Raw genomic sequence first — 18,192 nt, 5'->3', positions numbered from 1 at the left:
CAGAGTCCTTCTCTGACCTCTCTCTCTCCCACCTTCCCCACCCACTGTCATTTCCCATCTCCTTCTCCTGCTTTATGTTTCATCTCTTGTTATTTAAATCACCATCACCTGATACAGTACATATTTGTTATTTTACCTATTTTTATCTCTTCCCACTAAAATCCAAGCTCCATAAAGTAGAGGATTAGTTTTGGTCACTGCCATATCTCTAGGGCCCAGAACAGCCGGCATATAGTAATTGCTTAAGAAATACTGGTTGAATGAGGGAATGAATGACAGCACCGAGGGCAGGCCCTGAGGGATGTCGCAGATGAGAATTATCAGGGAAGGACTCACATCCTTTGTTGCATCTGATGTCGCCTACAAGAGTCCACCTCTTTCTTTGTTCAATGGAATACCAGACTTGCTACTAAACTGCAGTGTTGGCAGATTAACAGATCTTCCTGTCCTTATCAGTGTTGGCGTAACGCTCTGAAGACACGTCAGCAGCCAGAAGGCGGGAGAGCAGAAAGCCCTTCAACAGCCATTGCTCTTTATTCTCTACTGTGGTTTAGCCCCTTCCCTCCCACCTTCCCTTTAGACTTTGAAGTCTGTGCCACTTTGAACTGGCGGGATATTTGTTTCAAATGGAAGCTTATTTAAGTGACCCAGGGATGGACCCAAACCACTACCCTAAACAGAGGATCGGCGTGCTCTTTCTGCAAAGGTCAGACGGTACATATTTCAGGCTTTGCAGACAACGTGTGTTCTTCGCTGCAACTACCCTGCCATTAGAGCAGGAAAGCAGACACAGACGATGCCTAAATGTGTGTGCTGGTGTCACAAGGAAAGTTTACGAAGGCAGGTCTGCCCGATTTAGCACACAGGCCATCGTTCGCCGGCCCCTGGCCTGAACCAAAGTCATATATTTTTAGATGGCGAGTTCTAGAGGACAGGAACGGTGTCTAACACATACACCTGGCACAAAGGAATATCTGTTGAATAAGGAAATAAATACAGAAGCCCTAGGACAAATCCGTCGGTAACGTTCTATTGGGAGCTGCCGGTCACAGGCTGGATGGTTGGTGCCTGACCCTCCCGGGGCCCAGGATTTGGGTTCAGGAAATCAACCGTGAGGAACCTGTAGTCAGGGAACTAACGCTTCATAGCATCGCTTCTAAGATGTAATTCTTCACAATTAAACTTCTCTTAAGTCAGGATGTCTTACAATGACATCATAGCACGTCCCCTCTTTAGTGGTGCGTAAAATAATGGCGTGTCTCACAATTGATACGGGAGGAATTGATCTTAGATTTGAAGAAATAAGGTATTTTTCACTTGGATTTTCAGATCAAAGAGTAACCAAACGAAAGAACTATAAGAACTCCTAAGTAAGAATTATATTGTCTATGCTGTAACAATAGCGAGGGCTGATGAAATAATAGTCCCTGTATCTTATGTGCAAGGGTATTGGTCACTGTAACTTTCAAATGATACGAACGTTCTTGGTGAATTGATAGATGATAAAGTCGAGCAGGGTTTCATGTTTTGGACTACAATGGCTGTAAGAAATGTTTTCTAAGTTGTATTATCTTTATCTTAAATAATCAAAAATTTATGGACCCAGAAATGATCATTGAAAGTACCATTTTAGACCACTAGTTTCTTTTGGAAAGTAGGTATAAGACAAGGGAAGAGGAGGATTTTCATACAAATTAGGATGTGTATTTCTTTTTCAAGGCAAAAGGTGGACCATTAATACTGCTTTTCAAATTATTTGTGTTTTCAAATATATGTTAACTCAGGAGAAAAGCAGTGAAATATTTGATTTGATCTAAGAACTGTTTTATTGAGCACCTATTATGCGCAGGGATGGAGTCGAAAGAAGCTACAGCTGTGAGCAGGCCCAGGTCGCTGGTGGCGAGCGTGGCCACCCAAAACTCCACGGTGGAAGAAACAGGGCATGTTCAGTAGACTTTTAATTTCTTCTTAACTCTTTAGACCCACGTGATGGCTATTCCACCACGGGGATGTGCGTCTTATTTCTGCTGGAGATCAGTGACCGCTACTTTAGAAGCTCTTCTCTTCCTGAAAGCTCAGCCGTTCGTTAGAGGAAGTAGGGAGGGAGGAAGGGAAGGAAAGATGACCGCCTTTGGGTGTCTGGACCAGGACAGCTGCTGTCCTGAGCTCCTGCCCACTGATGGATAAAGAGCCTATGGACTTTCTTCTGATCGAGAAAAGTCTGATAGTGTCCACGCACAGATGTAGAGCAAGACTCAGTGACCTGGGGACAAAGCACTTCTGGTTTAGGGAGTCCAGTAACCTGGTTGGCAACACAGTGGCAATGTGGAGACAGCAAGGGGGAGAGGTGAGAGCCTTCCATCTCTCAGACCTGATGGGGCCTCTGGGATGTCCCCAGATATACGAGTGGCAGACGCACCCCTCGCGCCATGCTTGCAAAGCCACCAGCAGTCCTTTCTCCAGTGTCCACACTGCTAACCAAGGGCCGAGGGAAGCCTCGACCAGCCTGCCACTGAAGTCCTAGGGCCCCATGTAGGCACTGATGGGGTCACAGGAGCTGTCTTCCAGGCCTGACCTCCTGAGAAATCCTGACGGAGAGACACAGGGAGACCACGTACCTCCATCCTGCTTGTGGAGCTCAGAAGCAAACACAGATGATCCATTACGAGTATTATACTAACTGACTACAAAACATGCAGGCTCTGAGCGTCCTTATTCCCCGTAATCATAATGAATGGTGATCAAACGTATAAAGCATTTACAGCCCTGAGTTTCCCCGAAGTCCCTTCCTTAAGATGAAAACGGCGTGCCCTGCACTGCCACCGGGCTGTGAATCCGCCCTCACATCTCCGCATCTGTCAGGAGCCTTTGTCGCCAATCAGATTATATTTGGGAGAGTTTTCCGCTGGGCTTGCAAAACAGGAAGTTGGCATCTTCTCGGATCGTAAATCAAGGTGGATGGAAACCCCCTTCCTTTGACTCTGTAGTGCCATCTGAGCTCCTACTGCACCTCGTGAAAATAAATGCAGGAAGTTCTGAGGATGCTTCTGTGAGTTGAAAAAATTACCTGTATATAAAATCCTTTCATATCAACTCCCAACACTTCGATACCTTATTTGGCCACAGTTTGCCACAGAATGAGGTAATACAGTGACAGTTTTAATATTACAAAAAAAATCACACTTTGTGTTGCTGGGTGATCCTAGATTGCATGCTTTTAAAAATTTTTCAGTGTAAAAAAGCCTCATCACACTTTTTTTTTTTTTTTTTTTTTGCTGAGGATGATTGGCCCTGAGCTAACATCTGTTGCCAATCTTCCTCTTTTTGCTTGAGGAAGATGGTCCCTGAGCTAACATTCATGCCAGTCCTCCTCCACTTTGTATGTGGGACTCCGCCACAGTGTGGCTTGATGAGTGGTGTGTAGGTCCACACCCAGGATCCGAACCTGCAAACCCCGGGCTGCCGAAGCAGATGCAAACTTAATCCCTACACCACAGGGCTGGCCCCATCACAATTCCTTTAAAATTTTTTTTTTAATGCCTCCACGTTTTGGGCTCCTAGTTGCATTCCTTTAGGCCCTTGTCTTCTGGTCTCTTATTTTCCCTGTCTGAATTTGTTTCCCACATCTCATCTCTCAGGAGCCATCTATCGTTCAGTTTTTTATGCCTTTGTAAGCAGCACCCACATTTAAATATTGCACCTTCCATACAATTCTCTTTGGCCAGTAACATTTCAGGCACCAACATGGCTGGACAAGGTGCCTGCATTTTAGTGTTGAAAACAAACCCAGTCCTTGTTTGAGCTCCCTCTGCATTAAAACCAAACAAAACCGCAGCAAACACAGAGAAAAGGAGCATCGAAAGCAGACAGTACTGAGCCACGCTCTTTTTACTTTTGTGCTGAGCTATGCCAAGGTGATTGTTTTCCAAGATGTGAAATAATCACGTGATAATGGTGTGTTTTATTGCCTTTTCTTTATATAGATCTCAACGGAAGCTGAGAAAAGGGAGATTTTTCCCAAACAGGCAGGCATTTGGTGTTGAAATGAAAAAGTAGATGTTGAGTTTACCGATCCATCTCTTCCATGTTTTGTTTCATAGATTCTGTATTAGTTCAAAAGGACATACACTTATGAGGGCACAGTCATCATTAGTCACCCTCGTCCTTATTTTCAGACGTGACACTGGGGGTGCATGGGTGGATGGAACGGTTGTCCTGGTTGTACGGGTCCGGCAGCCCATGTCAAGAGGTGTGAGGCCTCCTCCTGCTCCCCCACGTGCTTACTCCACTTTCAGGCTCCTTCGAGGGAGGCGGGAGGATGAGCGAGCACTGGCCGGGCATTGCCCAGGGAGCTTGGCCAGAATCCAGGCCACACAATGGTCGCAGAAACATCTGACACTCAGCTAACACAAGGCCACGGGCAGGAGCAGAGGGGAAATGAAACCTGTTACAGCAACACTCCAGGGGCAACGGAACACGTGTTTCCACTCTTATTTATAGACGCTCGTTCCACCTCCATAGCAGAGAGCTTTTCACAGTCCTGATTTATTTCTGGGGAAAATCCTTGGGTCAAAGATGTTTTTTAATCGTAAGTCCTTTAGTAATAGGACCAATGGCAATGGGGTGTGAGCAGAAATGACGAGCACGAAATGTTTTCATAAACATTATTGCTTTGGATTTGCATGGTCCCCAGTAATTCATGCACATAGGATGGTTCTCGAATGATTTCGTGATAAAATAAATAGGGAAACTACTAGTCAAACTGAGGTGTGAGGAAATTTGGGTAGCTCTAAGGGGCCACATGGTCGGGACTACTATTTGGGCAGAGGTGGTGGTTATAGCGCTGTTTCCTTGGTGGTGTACAGATCAAGGTTGCCACCCCAAATTCTCATTTCTGTAAGACTCAGAGAATTTTTGTGTTCTGGGTGTTCCTAAGGCACTGGGCAGTTTTCGACATCAGTGGTTATAACTCAGCTTATTCAGCCTCTTGATGAAGCAAAGAAAATTTGTTTTTGGTGCCATAGCTAAAAAAAATGTGTCAGTACCCTTGCTCCGTTTAAATCCTAAAGGCGATGCTCAGTTAACGAGAGGAATGTCTGTCCTGCAGGAGGCCTCGGCTGTGCTTTCAAGAAGGCACTAGAGCTGAGGGGTTAGAAGCACGGGGCCTTGGAATGCAACAGAACAGTCCACACCCTTGCTCCATCACTTACCAGCTGGAGGACTTGGGGCAAATTATTTAACTTCTGTAAACCTCAGTTTCCTTAGGTGTGAAATGGCGTTTGCCTTGAGGATTAAATGAAGCCATTTTTGTGTATTAGGGTAAATGCTAAGCTTTTGAAACAAAGACACCCCAACATACAGTGGCTTACAGAAGAGCAGTTTATTTCTCTCTCGCCTGCCTGGTCAGTGGACACTCCTCCTCAGGTCATGCAGGGACCCAGATACTGCCATCTTGCTGCCTCTCAATCCCCTGGTCATCTATACTGCTGTCCACCCATGGGGTCCAGCCAGGGAAGGAGATAACAGCCAAAGTCCAGGGAAAGTGGCTTGTCTCTAAAGGCAGAGAAGATGAAGAAGTTGCACTCATCATTTCTGCCCACCTTCCACTGCCACTGACCCATCTTAATGACATGGCCACACCCAGCTGCAAAGAAGGCCGGAAGATGTCGTTGTTAACTGAGTAGCCATGTGTCCAGGTGAAAAGGGAGGATGACGTTTTGGGAAACAACTCACAAGTCTGTCCTAACCTGTCGTACACCCTAAGTGCTTAAAAATAAACACTATTATTTTCCTGGATTGTCTCTAGCATGTGTTCTTTGGGTGCATTTCCTTAACTAGATCACTGCCTGCAACACAGTGATGCTCAATGAATATTTTCCAGGGGAGAAAGATTTGATTAATAAGCAAATTGTTTTGCCTTCAGTTAAGACATTGTTATGGATGCCACAGTTTTCTCCAGTGCAACCTCTTTGATTTGCTCCCTGTCGTCAGATGGCCGGGAGAGCGTTGAGGGAGGGCTGGGACAGCGAAAATCCGAGATTGTCTTAGATCGCCTTATCTAACCACAGGGCATTTGCACCCAACAGAGGAGGTATATGCAGGGGAACCAGCACCTCCACTGCCATGAGCTGCCTCCCACCACACAGCAGATGCTGGAGAGGGAGTGTGGAAGGAACGAATAGAAGTTTTCAAAAAGTCAACTCATCATTTTTCAGAATATTAGCTTCTGTCTATTTGTAAGGATGAGTCTGTCTGACGAGTTTGCCGCTCCCTCGAGTACATACACACTGAAATGAGCTTTGTAAATTCCTCTCTGACACATTTTGGTTTCTGGCGGTGTCTGAGCCTTGCCTGTCAGTATCCCTCCACGCTAGCAGACCCCAAAGGCGTGGGCACGTTTTCCCCGGAGGGAGGAGGTAGGTCCTATATGAAGTTTTGGACCGTTCTGTTTGGATGACCACGTTGGAATCTTGGACTGTCAGTTCTTGAAGGTCATTAGAGGTCACCCAGCCATCCCATGCTGTCAACTCCAGCCTTAGGTGGAACAGTTCCTGGGAAATCATCAGCCTGTAATAGAGTTGCATTCATTTTTGGACAGCCTTGATTGCTAGACACTTTTTTTCTTCATATTGTGCCCAAATCTTTCTCCCCGTAATATCTACCTATTTTTACTTTTACTGGTTTCTACTTCCTGGGGCCGCAAGGCACAGTTCTAACCCCTGTGCAGCTCTTTCTTCAGAAGGTGCAAAGTCATGCTGAGCACCCCGCCTCAGGAGGGGAACCACATTCTCACTGCCCGGTTCTTCAGATTAACCGCATGCTCAGGACGGGAGCTGACATGCAGTCACACCTGTGAATCACCCCCGAAGGAAACGTGAAACTCACTTGTGATGCTGCGTTTGGGGCAGACGAGCACGGCAGACAAGCACTGGGTTCCTCCAGCCTTGCCCCGTTAAGATGTCCAAGGTCCAAGTCAAGGAGACAAACAGGGAGCAACATCTTTCATTCTTTTGTGGAAATCGTGTGCTGTGCCCGCTCTGTGCCAGGCACTGGGCCACTGCCCTGGTCACTAGGTTCACAGTTTAGAGGGGCCAAGGAAACAAACACAATGAGACACAGCATGATTCACAGCAGAGGGCTGGGGCCCAGAAATCGGGTTTCTGACTCTGATAGGGCGAACTGGAGGCGGAGGGGCCGCCACGAAGGTTTCCGGCCAGAGTCTGCCAGGTCCTTGGGGAACAGGTGGGAAAGCTCAGAGGCAGGAAAGTGCAGGCTCTGTTTGGGGCAGCGAGTAGCTGGGTGTAATTGGTGTGTGTCGGGTGCGGAGGCTGGGAGGGCAGGCAGAGGCTGCACTGTGAAAGGGCTGGGGTGCCACGTTGGGGGTGGAATTTTTTCTGGAAGATGGTAGGCATCAGAGCACCGTAAGCGAAGGAGCGACCTGATCAGCTCCGGTGTAGGAAGATGCTGCTGAGGGCCATATGAAGGGAGGGTCGGAGTGGGTTGAGATTGATGCCCGGAGGCCTGCCCGGAGGCTTTTCCATAATTTCAGGCAGGAAACGCCAGGGCCTGAGAGAGAGAGAGACAGAGTGAGAGAGAGACGGAGACAGAGAGACAGACAGAGAGACAGACAGACACAGACAGAGAGAGAGATGCACGAAGGCGCATGAAGAGAGCTGGCCAGGAGCCCCAGGTAGCAGTGGCCCAAGTCGTGGGGAATCCGGAGGGGCTTCACTTCCTGTCACTCAAGCGCCGGGAGGCCCTGGCCCAATCAGAACTCGAGGGGCTGGGCTTCATCCTGAGGGGCGGGTCGATGGAGCCTGCCGAGGCCGGGCTGCTGGTGGATCAGGTGAGGCAAGAAGTGCAACAGTTTGATGCAGATCAGGTGTCAACTGGTCTCCTTGGCGGGACGACTCCCGTCTCCTCTGGGCTCTTTCTGACTGATGTGGTCCCGAGGACAGTCTCGGATCTAGTGTCTCGGGGAGGCTGGCCTGGGATTCGAACGCCTCTTGGGGCCGCGCTGGGTGTGACCCACGCTGGTCCCGGCTCAGGAGAGGAGCGTGGAGAGCCCGCCCTCACTCTCGGAGTCGACTGGTTTCTTGGCTGTTTAGGGTCAGACTCACCTCGGGCATCCTGAGCTGTTAGTCCAATGACTCCCCCTTTGCCTGTTTCCTCCTTTCTAGCAACAATTAAACATGCAATTTTTCATAGATTGGTTCTTAGCTTTTTCACAAGCAAAACCACAATCACAGCCCGATATGAGTCACCGAATCATTAATTCCCAACTTAACATAAAACAAATGCCTATGTGAAATGGTTAAAGTACTGCAAGAATATTTATTTTGAGTGACTCAACTATACGCTTCCTGTTCAGCGTTCAGGAAAATTGGTCTTTATTATTCTAGGGAAATGTCAAGATCGCTAAGTATCGGACCATTCTGACCTGCGTTACGTTGAACAAACGCTCCACATGTTTCTCATAAAAATATACATCAGAGATGGCTTCGAACCGAACGTCAAACTTAATTAAAGGTACAAACCTCTTCAAAGTTATTGTGAATGTCAAATATAACAATCAAATGAACATCCGCATGAGCCATTTTTTTTTCCTGGGGGCTGCCTCGTGCTGATGGATTTAGCAACTTTGTGAGTGTCACTTTAAGGGATGGAGGTGAGGCCCCTGCTGTCATCAGAATGACCTCTGCTGCCTGCTGGACTGGGCCTTAGAGAAAGTCCCTTTCCACCAATTTTGTCAAAGTGTATATAACCACTTATAAAAACACGAAAACAATTATGTTCCATATCTTGCTTGCCCTGTGTGATTACCTGGGTATATACATATGTGAAAATTTATCAAACCGTATATTTGTCTGTATGTAAGTCATAGTTCAATTAAATCAGGATATGTGTGTATATATATATGTATATATATAAATCATATTCCACGGAATGTCAGTCAGAGCAATTTTCTTTTTAAAGTTCTTCCTAGTAAGAGGTTGATTACAGACATGTGTTTTGTAGGCCACTATTTAGTTGCTTAAAAATCTTAGTTCCGTCATCTACGAGACCCCCAGTGTGGTCTTTTGCATCTGATTCCTTGTTATCTTTTTCAGGACCCTAACAAAAATCAGTGTCTGCTTGGCAGAGGGATGCTGACTCCTGCTTAGCTTGGTGGGGTGGGATGGGAAGAGCAGGTAGGAAAGGGTGAGGGCTGGCTCGCCACGTTTCGTAAGCCCTTTGTGGCTACAGTTGCGTTTTGTGACTCTTGCACTATTTTGTCATAGAGGTTAATTATTAATTTCCAAAAGGAATCTTGAAGTAGCGGGTTTTGTTTCTTGCTTTAAACGTCTCTGAAGGCTCAATGGTACTGAAGAAGGCTAATTTCTAGAACACAGACATGTTACTTTCTAGGGTTAAACTCCAGAAAGTGTATAGGCTTGTATGTTTCTAAGTTATTGATATTTGTGTACCCAGTGGGGACTTGATGCCTGATTTTCTCTAATATCTTTTCCTTCGGAAGCATATCCTAAGTGTCACCTGGTTTAGAAGAGGGATGGCGTAGTGTTTAAGAGAGTGGATCCTGGAGCCAAACTGCTTGGGTTCAAATCCTGCTCGCCCACTGACTAGAGTACGGCTCTGAGCAGGAAGCTTTAAGATGAGGATGGTCAGACCTCATGGAGTTGTTCTGAGGATGAACTGAGGAATAAAGCACTTGGGAAACTTATGAGGGCACAGTGAACTGTGCGAAAGAGATACTGTAAAACTTTTCTGTCAATCAGTTACAACAGGAAATGATACAAACTGTTTTATTTCACGTGTAGAGCTATAATGCACAGATTGAGTTTCATGCTTCAAGTATCCAACGAAGGACAATGGGCCACTCTACGAAATATCTAGAGAAGGAAGTGTATTCGTGTGGATTTCTTCTGACTCCATTCCTAGTCAAGTATTTTAATTACTTAGAAGCTTTAGTATCCCATCGAATGAGGACAGCATAAAAACTTTTAAAAATGATCAGGCTGGGCATATCAATATTTATTGAAATACTGAAAAAAAATTCCATTTTGTTGAGAAATTCCTGGCAAGAACTGACATGACAATATGTATTTCACTGACACAGGAAGGAAACGTCAACAAGTAACCGACTTCACACTTTAAACATTGCATGGACTCAGATCCCAGGTAGCTGCAGAAGATATGTAATACAAATATTCAGACATTACAGTTTGTCTGTTTACACAGACCAACGATAATAAACAAAGCTAAGCCAAAAACCTTTCCAGTTGAGTCTGCTTTTACTAATAAATCCTGTAATTGATAAGGTAGTTGCTAAGTAAATGTCTACTTACAAACTAGTTAATAATGAGCACGAGAAATTTCACTGGCCAACTTTGGACGGGTCACAGATGCTGGCTGTGGAGCATTCTTGTTCATCAGCTTCTGTCCTTGATGTCACCAGCAGGGTGGGTTAACTCTCTGTGTTGCCCATCTTCCTAACTGTTCTCATGATGTCATTTACTAGCTTAACAACATACCAATATCTAATGTTTTTTAGGTTTAATATTTAGTGGGGAGTACTGTATACTTAAAATAAAAAAACAGGGACTTTCAGAATCAATGTATTTTGGGTTTTTTTTTGCAATGTTAAAGACCCTCCTAATAACTATCCCCCAATTTTCATAGTTGCCTCCATCCGTGTTCCACATACATGATGGAACCATTTCTTTAACTGTTGACACCATTTCTCTCCATGTGTCTTCTATCCAACTTGGTCTCTAACTGAGGAGAGCCATGAGGCTGCCATTCGATTTCATGCTTTGCGTATGGACTTGGCTGACCAGCTGTTTTTCATTGTCCTCTGAGCCATGACGATTACACAGGCGGCTGAGGCTCTGCATGAGCTGTGGACGCTCAGCTTAGCTAATGGGTACCCTTCATGTGGACAAGTATTAGAGGTGACTAAGGAAAATTATAAAATAATCCTCTTTGTATACACAGAAGTAATAACTAATATCTTTGGTATACAACTTACAACGCTAGGAAAGGAAAACCAGGTAAGACTCCGCCCTTGGTAAATTCACTTGAAAACAGAGGAAGCTACAAGTCACATAATTTACAATAGATATTAAATAAACTACAGTCAGAATTATGAAGATTTACAGACATTTAATCAAGTGAATGATTTTAATTCATTAAGACCCTTCTCTGCCCCTGAACTATGTTCCGCTAACTTGAAGACATGCTACAATAAACACATATATTTGGTTTCTTCCATCTTGGCGATATCTTATACAAAGGGGAAACCAAGGAACAATAAATTAGCATCATAATTGTCTACAGTTGAAACTATGATATACAATATAAATAAACTATTCAAAAGCCAGAAACTTTTGTGAAAAAAATTAAGGGACCAGGAGATATTCTATTTTTACAGTTTCTATAAAGTGATTGTGCCGCCAATAATCTCAAAGAAAATTAAAGTCTAAAATGAGATTCCCATTTTTGATTTTAGTGTCTCACGACATACAATAATTAAGGACTGTTAAAAATAATTACCGATCAGAAAAATAACATTAAGGAAATTACTGCTTTTTTAAATTTTGTAATATCATAGTCTCCCCTCCCCCACAGGACCTAAAGAATGTAAACACTATGTTTTATTGGACTTTATTAATACTTTATTTGAAATAAATGTTGATCCACATCTGCACAGCTACCTTTTAGAATTGTGAAATAAGGCAAGATCTCCATATCTGTGGCACTGCATGTTAATAATACTGATAGTGTCTCCTGGAGAACTTGTTTGCAATTCTTTGTCCTCCAATATTTGTTCTGTAGCAGACTTTGGTCTATGACTTAGAAAGGTCAGTATCACTCTCTTCCTTTCCCTTCTGGGGAAGATTTGAATTACTTTAATGTCTTTCCAGGCCACATGTAAAAATCACTGTTTCCATTTACGTATAGGGGATGTTCAATTGTAACAAGAACGAACCTCGAGTCACTCAATTTATCAGCTCATCCTTTCCCGTCTTTTTGCATAGCTTAGCATGCTTTGGTTTGGTTTTTAACTACTTAGAACTGTGACTATCTGACAGCCTAGCAAAATATGGTTCATGTTTTATTTTTTATGAAATCCAGCAATGCCAAAGCCGCATTTCAGTAACAGTAGCAGAAACAAGGTCTGGCTTGCTTGAGCTATGGAGCGTCTGCTTTGAAAGTTTGTAGTCATTTCCCTAATATTAATTAACGCTTCTAGAAGGTCAGAAGAGGGATACTGCCTGCTTTTTTAACATTGTGAACACATGACAAAACAAACCAGAACATATTTAAAATGGCAAGCTAACAGATTAATAGACTGCTCTTATTAGCTGTTTGCAAGTCTAAGACACAGACATTCAAAATTAGGCTTTTCGTAATTTGGTGGAGCTACGAGTGGGTGTGGCACAGCACAAGTCCTTAGCACAGATTCCGCGATCACAGGACAGAAGGTGCTGGGTCCTCGAAAGGAAGAGGGACAGGCTATTATAGGTCCAGCTGATGGATCTGGAGAATTGTTTCCGTTCCGCTTTACCGTGGAGGAATTCTGTAAGCTCAAATCCCCCGCTGTCAGAGCCTAATTAATAACACAGATCAGTTGCTAAATTTCTTCACAGCGGAGATCAGTTTAAATATACAAGAATCGTTTCGTCCATTCCCGTTCGGACGCGGCACTGGTATTCCCCGGCGAGTTCAGTCCACTCCATTACAGTGTCCTTTGCATGGACTCCTCTGGGGATGTGAAGACTTCGATTCACAGTTGCAATACAAATACCCTGATACATCACTTATTTGCTACTAAGTATTGGATTATTATGCCTTTTTAAATTCAATATCTTTAAACCAAGTTTTTAATTAGTGTTGCTTGGAGCAGTTCAGAGTATTTTTGTTTTCTTTCTTTCCTCCTGTTCTTCTCCCCTCCCACCCCCACCAATCTCTTTTTGTTTTGAAAGCAGGGCTCCTGCGGGTTGTGACTTAAGCTCTCTTTGCATGCAACATTTCAATGAGGAGGTTATTGTAGGGCACGTCCCCGTTCAGGTGCTTGTAGTAGAGGTACTCCTCAGCCTGCATGCTGATGGCCCGGATTTCAGGTAGTCGAAGAAGGAGCTGCCCAAATTTCTCTGTTTGCTGTGGGTAGTTGCACATGGTGTAGTCCAGCAGGGCGGCATTGACTTGTTCCTGGACACCTTCTACCAGCTGGAAGTTCTCAAGGTTTTTGACATCTGGATTCAGAAAAAAAAGAAAAAAGAAATAAGCACACTATTTCAATGGCATTTTAGTTCCTGTTTACTACAGCCGTGTGTTCAATTAATGGATGTATTTTCCCCCTGACATAAAGCATACTTCATATGCTGCTGAATATTCAGTAAGCCCCACTCACCAAGCTTCCTGGGAAAATGATCACAAAAGAGCTTTTGAAGAATGTCTTGTTGAAATTCTGCATATACCTCAAATCAATTAGACACCAATGGATTTTGCGCAAGGTCAACTCTTTTCATATCTTACAAAAGGAAAGGTTTGAGGATTCCTAAAGTAGAGGGATCATAATATATTGCCAGCAAATGAGTCCCCAGAGAAAGACCTATCTTAACCCAGTATATTACACAATTCATATCATTCTGTATTAATTTTTCTGACCCAAGGTGAAATCTGTGTCCAGGGCATGATGTAGTTAATTCTAATAAAAAGTGACAGGGTTCTTGTTTCTGTTTGACATTTTCTAAATGATTCTGAAAGCCTTTGACTAGTCTAGCCTATGCTAATGAACCATCTGGTACACTCCAGTGACTGCCAACGGAAGATTCGATACTGGGAACTCTCTAAAATATATATCTCGGTGGCTAATGATCTTTATCAAATGAAAGCCTTGTCCTTTAGGCAGAACACAAGCCAGGATTGGCTGGTGCCCTTTAACCCTGAATGTGGTGTCTCTTGTCTGATACTTTGCTTTTTTCTTCCGGTCCTGGGTCACTCAGATAGAGGAGATGGACATAGACAATTCCCTCAGCCTACCTCCTGTTGACCATCCAGTCGTGTTTTATTTATTTATTTATTTATTTAAAGATTTTATTTTTTTTTCTTTTTCTCTCCAAAGCCCCCCGGTACACAGTTGTGTATTTTTAGTTCTGGGTCCTTCTAGTTGTGGCATGTGGGATGCCATCTCAGCATGGCTTGAGGAGCGGTACCATGTCTGTGCCCAGGATCCGAACCCCGGGCTGCCAAAGCAGAGCGCTCGAACTTCACCACTCAGCCACGGGGCTGGCCCCCATCCAGTCGTTTTAAGGCATCTGCCCCAGAGGTCCTTATAAATATTGAATAAGAGGGAAACAGAGTCAAAAAATGACAGACAGACACACACACACACAGATAATGAGCAAGGCAAATGGTTATGTGGGAATTTCTCTTCTGGAGTTTATTTATGTTAACAGTATAACTTTTATCCACTATGCAGATAGAAGCCTCTGGAAAAAATATATAGATGCACGTGTGTGTTTACACACACCCGTGCTCAGAAGGTAAACAGATGCAGCCACTTTCCACCCCAAGTTTATTTCCTAATTGGACAAAAATAAATAAGAACAATTTTGAAGAAAACCACGTAAGACTGGGATGAAAAGGTTAAATGTACTAAACTCAGTTAACAGTCATCATAGTAACTCATATCAATATTTTTGGCACTCTATGCTCTTGAACTTAGCCTGTACGTGTGTGCAAGTCCATTTCGGTATCTTTAAATGCTTTGACAATAAGGTTGCCTTACATTTGCTGTTGAAATGTGTCCAGGATGATTTCAGCGTTTACATTTTGAGCCATAAAACATGCTCCCCCCCTTCCATCCTTAAGTCTCTGCCCCAAATTAAAAACAGTGAGGAGTCAGTGCTGAAGTGGATATATAGTACGAGTGTGGGCTCTCACATCTATTGCAAAGTGGGATGGGAGCATTAAAAGCATCTGATTACTTGTTGATGAGATGTACCAACAGACAAACGCTACCCTACTGGGAGCCCTGCATCTTCTTGTGGCATTTAAACTGGCAGCCAGGGGCCAGCCCGGGGCGCAGTGGTTAAGTTCGCGCACGTTCTGCTTCTCGGCGGCCCGGGGTTCACCGGTTTGGATCCCGGGTGCAGACTTGGGCACCACTTGGCAAAAAGCCATGCTGTGGTAGCCATCCCACATATAAAGTAGAGGAAGATGGGCATGGATGTTAGCTCAGGGCCAGTCTTCCTCAGCAAAAAGAGGAGGACTGGGGAGCTGGCCCCGTGGCCAAGTGGTTAAGTTCTCGCTCTCCGGGGCAGGCGGCCCAGTGTTTCGTTGGTTCGAATCCTGGGCGTGGACATGGCACTGCTCATCAGACCACGCTGAGGCAGCGTCCCATGTGCCACAACTAGAAGAACCCACAACGAAGAATACACAACTATGTACCGGGGGGCTTTGGGGAGAAAAAGGAAATAATAAAATCTTAAAAAAAAAAAAAAAAAAAAGAGGAGGACTGGCAGATGTTAGCTCAGGGCTAATCTTCCTCAAAAAAAAAAAAAAAAAAAAAAGACCAAACCTGGCAGCCAAGTTGTTGTCCACCTGACATTTTACACATGGACTTTACAGTTAATACAGCATTTTCCACCTATCTTATTTAAAACATTTAAAAAATTCTTTTAAACTATTTAAAAATTATTGGTTACATTTGGTTCAAAATTACCAAATGTAAACAATTGGAAAGACCTTCAATATGTGGTACATGCCAGAAAAATCTGCATTCCTATTAGGTTTGTCCACTGCCACCCAGAGTTATACTTTCAAAGGCTCACACTCTTACGGAGATGGGTCCTTCATCCAGTATCACAGCAGAGAGCCAACATCATTTAAAATAGTTCATCTGAATTCTGACAAATTTCTCCATGCTGCTTCTCTTTACTCTCTACCCAAGTTATAGGAGACGGAATTTAGCTTTCTCTTTTACATACAACTGGGAAGTTGAAAAAAGAAAACAAAAAACTTCCAGTGTTATAGTTACTTAAACACAATTATAGAAAAAAAAAAAACACTTGAAATGGAGGATTAGGTTATGCTACAATGAAAGATATTCTCACAAGCGAGAAAAACTAACAATAGTCACAGAGATTAATAGGGAGGGTGTAGGAATTCGCACAGTATAAAATGCAAGATAAATGAAGAATAGTCTTTTTAGAAAGTTGTTTTTGAAACTTTCTTTTTTTGATAAATGTATTTTTTGAGAACTAGTTTCAACCTTCTGTGATAAATTATGCTGCTCTGCTAAGAAAAAAACTACTAACATAAAATATTAAGACTAGATCATAAGTTCTGGTTTATTCACTTATTATTATTACAGAATGATCACTTTGAAGTCTTCAGATCAGCATTTGCTGGATGATTTCTAAGAACACTAGTCCAAACTGGCACCTTTCGCCCAAGTTTAAAAATAGATGCAATTTTCCTTCTGAAGGAAAATGTCCAGGTTTCTCATACTCTGGCCATATATGCAATTTTTCTCTGAAGTTCATCAGAGTTGAATTCACATGACTGAATGAATTATCCCATTAAGGTATTTCTATGAATTTATCATTAAATATAAGAAAAGTTATCCTGCTAACTGCCCCAAAGATACTTATTTACTGAATGTCCATTTTGTTTCTCTGTCTATACAGGCAATATGTAATTTGGTGGCAGTGATCCTGCTGTTTAAGCTCTAAGGTTAAAAAAAGAGGAGAAAAGAAAGAAAAAGACTTTGAATTATTCTCACTGACTGACCAAGTGGTTCCTGGATCATTGCCCTGTGGGCTGGCTCCATTTTCAGCTCTGTGTTCCTCTCACTGCAGTTTGCTTTTCTTTCCTAAGTGTCCATTTCCCTCTGTGGATGGCAAGCATCCTGGGGTGAGGACTATAAATTAGTCAAGGCATCCCCAGAGAATACTCCAAATAAAATATTACTGGTATATTTGTCCAAGACTGATATAATTGTGAAATGACCTATTACATTAACTCTTAACTATCTTATAAGCCAATTTTATTCTTCTAATTTGAAACTGTTTATAGTTCACTTCTATTTACCTTTTAGGAAGAGTCTGGAAATTTAAGTGTACTCCCACAGTAGTCATGGAATTTGTTTTTACGCTAATTCATGCCCTTTCATGAAAATTTAAACACGAAATACATTTAAAATCGTAACCATTTTCTCTAGGATGTCCCTACTACAAATCCAGCCTGAGTTCACATTAAGTAATGAATGGGGGCTTGCACACCTGGGAGTCTTAACTCAGCTACGGTCTGTGACACCAGAAATCCATGAGTGAATTGATATTAAATTATATGAGAAAATGAAATCTGGACAAATTAGTACATGTGCTGGAGTCCTCAGAAATATACGTTTTTGAGCTGTGCCGTCCAGTTCCCATAGGAAATGGCATTGCCTCACATTTGGATTTTAGTGAAAGACCCAGCTGGGGGAGCCCAGGTTGAGAGCAGACCCAAATCCCCAGCAGTTCTTCTGTGGCGTTTTATGCTCCTGCATTTGGCACTCGATGTGCTCCTTTGAAATTTATGTAAGCTTCATTTTAATACAATTTAAAAACACAAGCTAATGAACCCTATCATTACAAATTCTGAGCTGGAAATGGTATGTAAACAGACAGAGGCGTCCCCAACCCTTTCTGTACAGCCTTTAAATTTTGATGACTGGCAAAGCATTTTGTGCTTCTCCTCTAAGTATCAATCTCTTATCATCTATTCTACTTTATTCACTCAGGGACTAATTACCAACTTTTTATATGAAGCAGCATTACGATAAGCTCACAGCGGGATGCTCAGACTTTTTTCCATCCTTATTGGAAAGTAAACCCTTAGGTCTTCTTGAATATATTACAGTGCTGGCTTTTCAGTCCTGCCCAGCATCCAGGCTCTCTCTGATGATGAAGATACTGATTTCTGCCTCCTGGCACAGCCTGTACCTGCCACGTGGCACAGCCTGTAAATGTGCCCGTTCGGGATGGGTCCTTTGCTGAGCAAGGGGGTTGGGGGGCCAGGAAGTACAAATGAAGTGAGCTTTCTGCTGAGGAGCTAGCTCTCTGTTAATTTCCCACATGTGGGGAAAAACCCTCTCATCTTGCCCTTTAAGAGATATAAAAGTGGGGAAAAGAGGCATCG

The 18,192-nt window shown here is 43.4% G+C and overlaps 1 protein-coding gene across 7 annotated transcripts in view; it reads right to left on the bottom strand.

Annotated features, from left to right (window-relative positions):
- Nucleotides 1-10,011: 10,011 nt before the first annotated feature.
- The window catches only part of NR5A2 (nuclear receptor subfamily 5 group A member 2), a 131,783-nt gene continuing 123,602 nt past the window's right edge, over nt 10,012-18,192 (bottom strand). For all 7 annotated transcript variants that reach the window (XM_008539655.2, XM_070602013.1, XM_008539657.2 and 4 more), the window contains exon 7: nt 10,012-13,256. In XM_008539655.2, the coding sequence (XP_008537877.2) occupies nt 13,009-13,256 (248 nt within the window). In that variant the 3' untranslated portion in view covers nt 10,012-13,008. The remainder of the gene's footprint in view (nt 13,257-18,192) is intronic.

The sequence above is a fragment of the Equus przewalskii genome, chromosome 31 (assembly GCF_037783145.1).
Source record: "Equus przewalskii isolate Varuska chromosome 31, EquPr2, whole genome shotgun sequence".
In the NCBI taxonomy this organism is placed as follows: Eukaryota; Metazoa; Chordata; class Mammalia; order Perissodactyla; family Equidae; genus Equus; species Equus przewalskii.
Note: the sequence above shows the minus strand (reverse complement) of the source record. Positions and strands in the feature narration are given on the sequence as shown.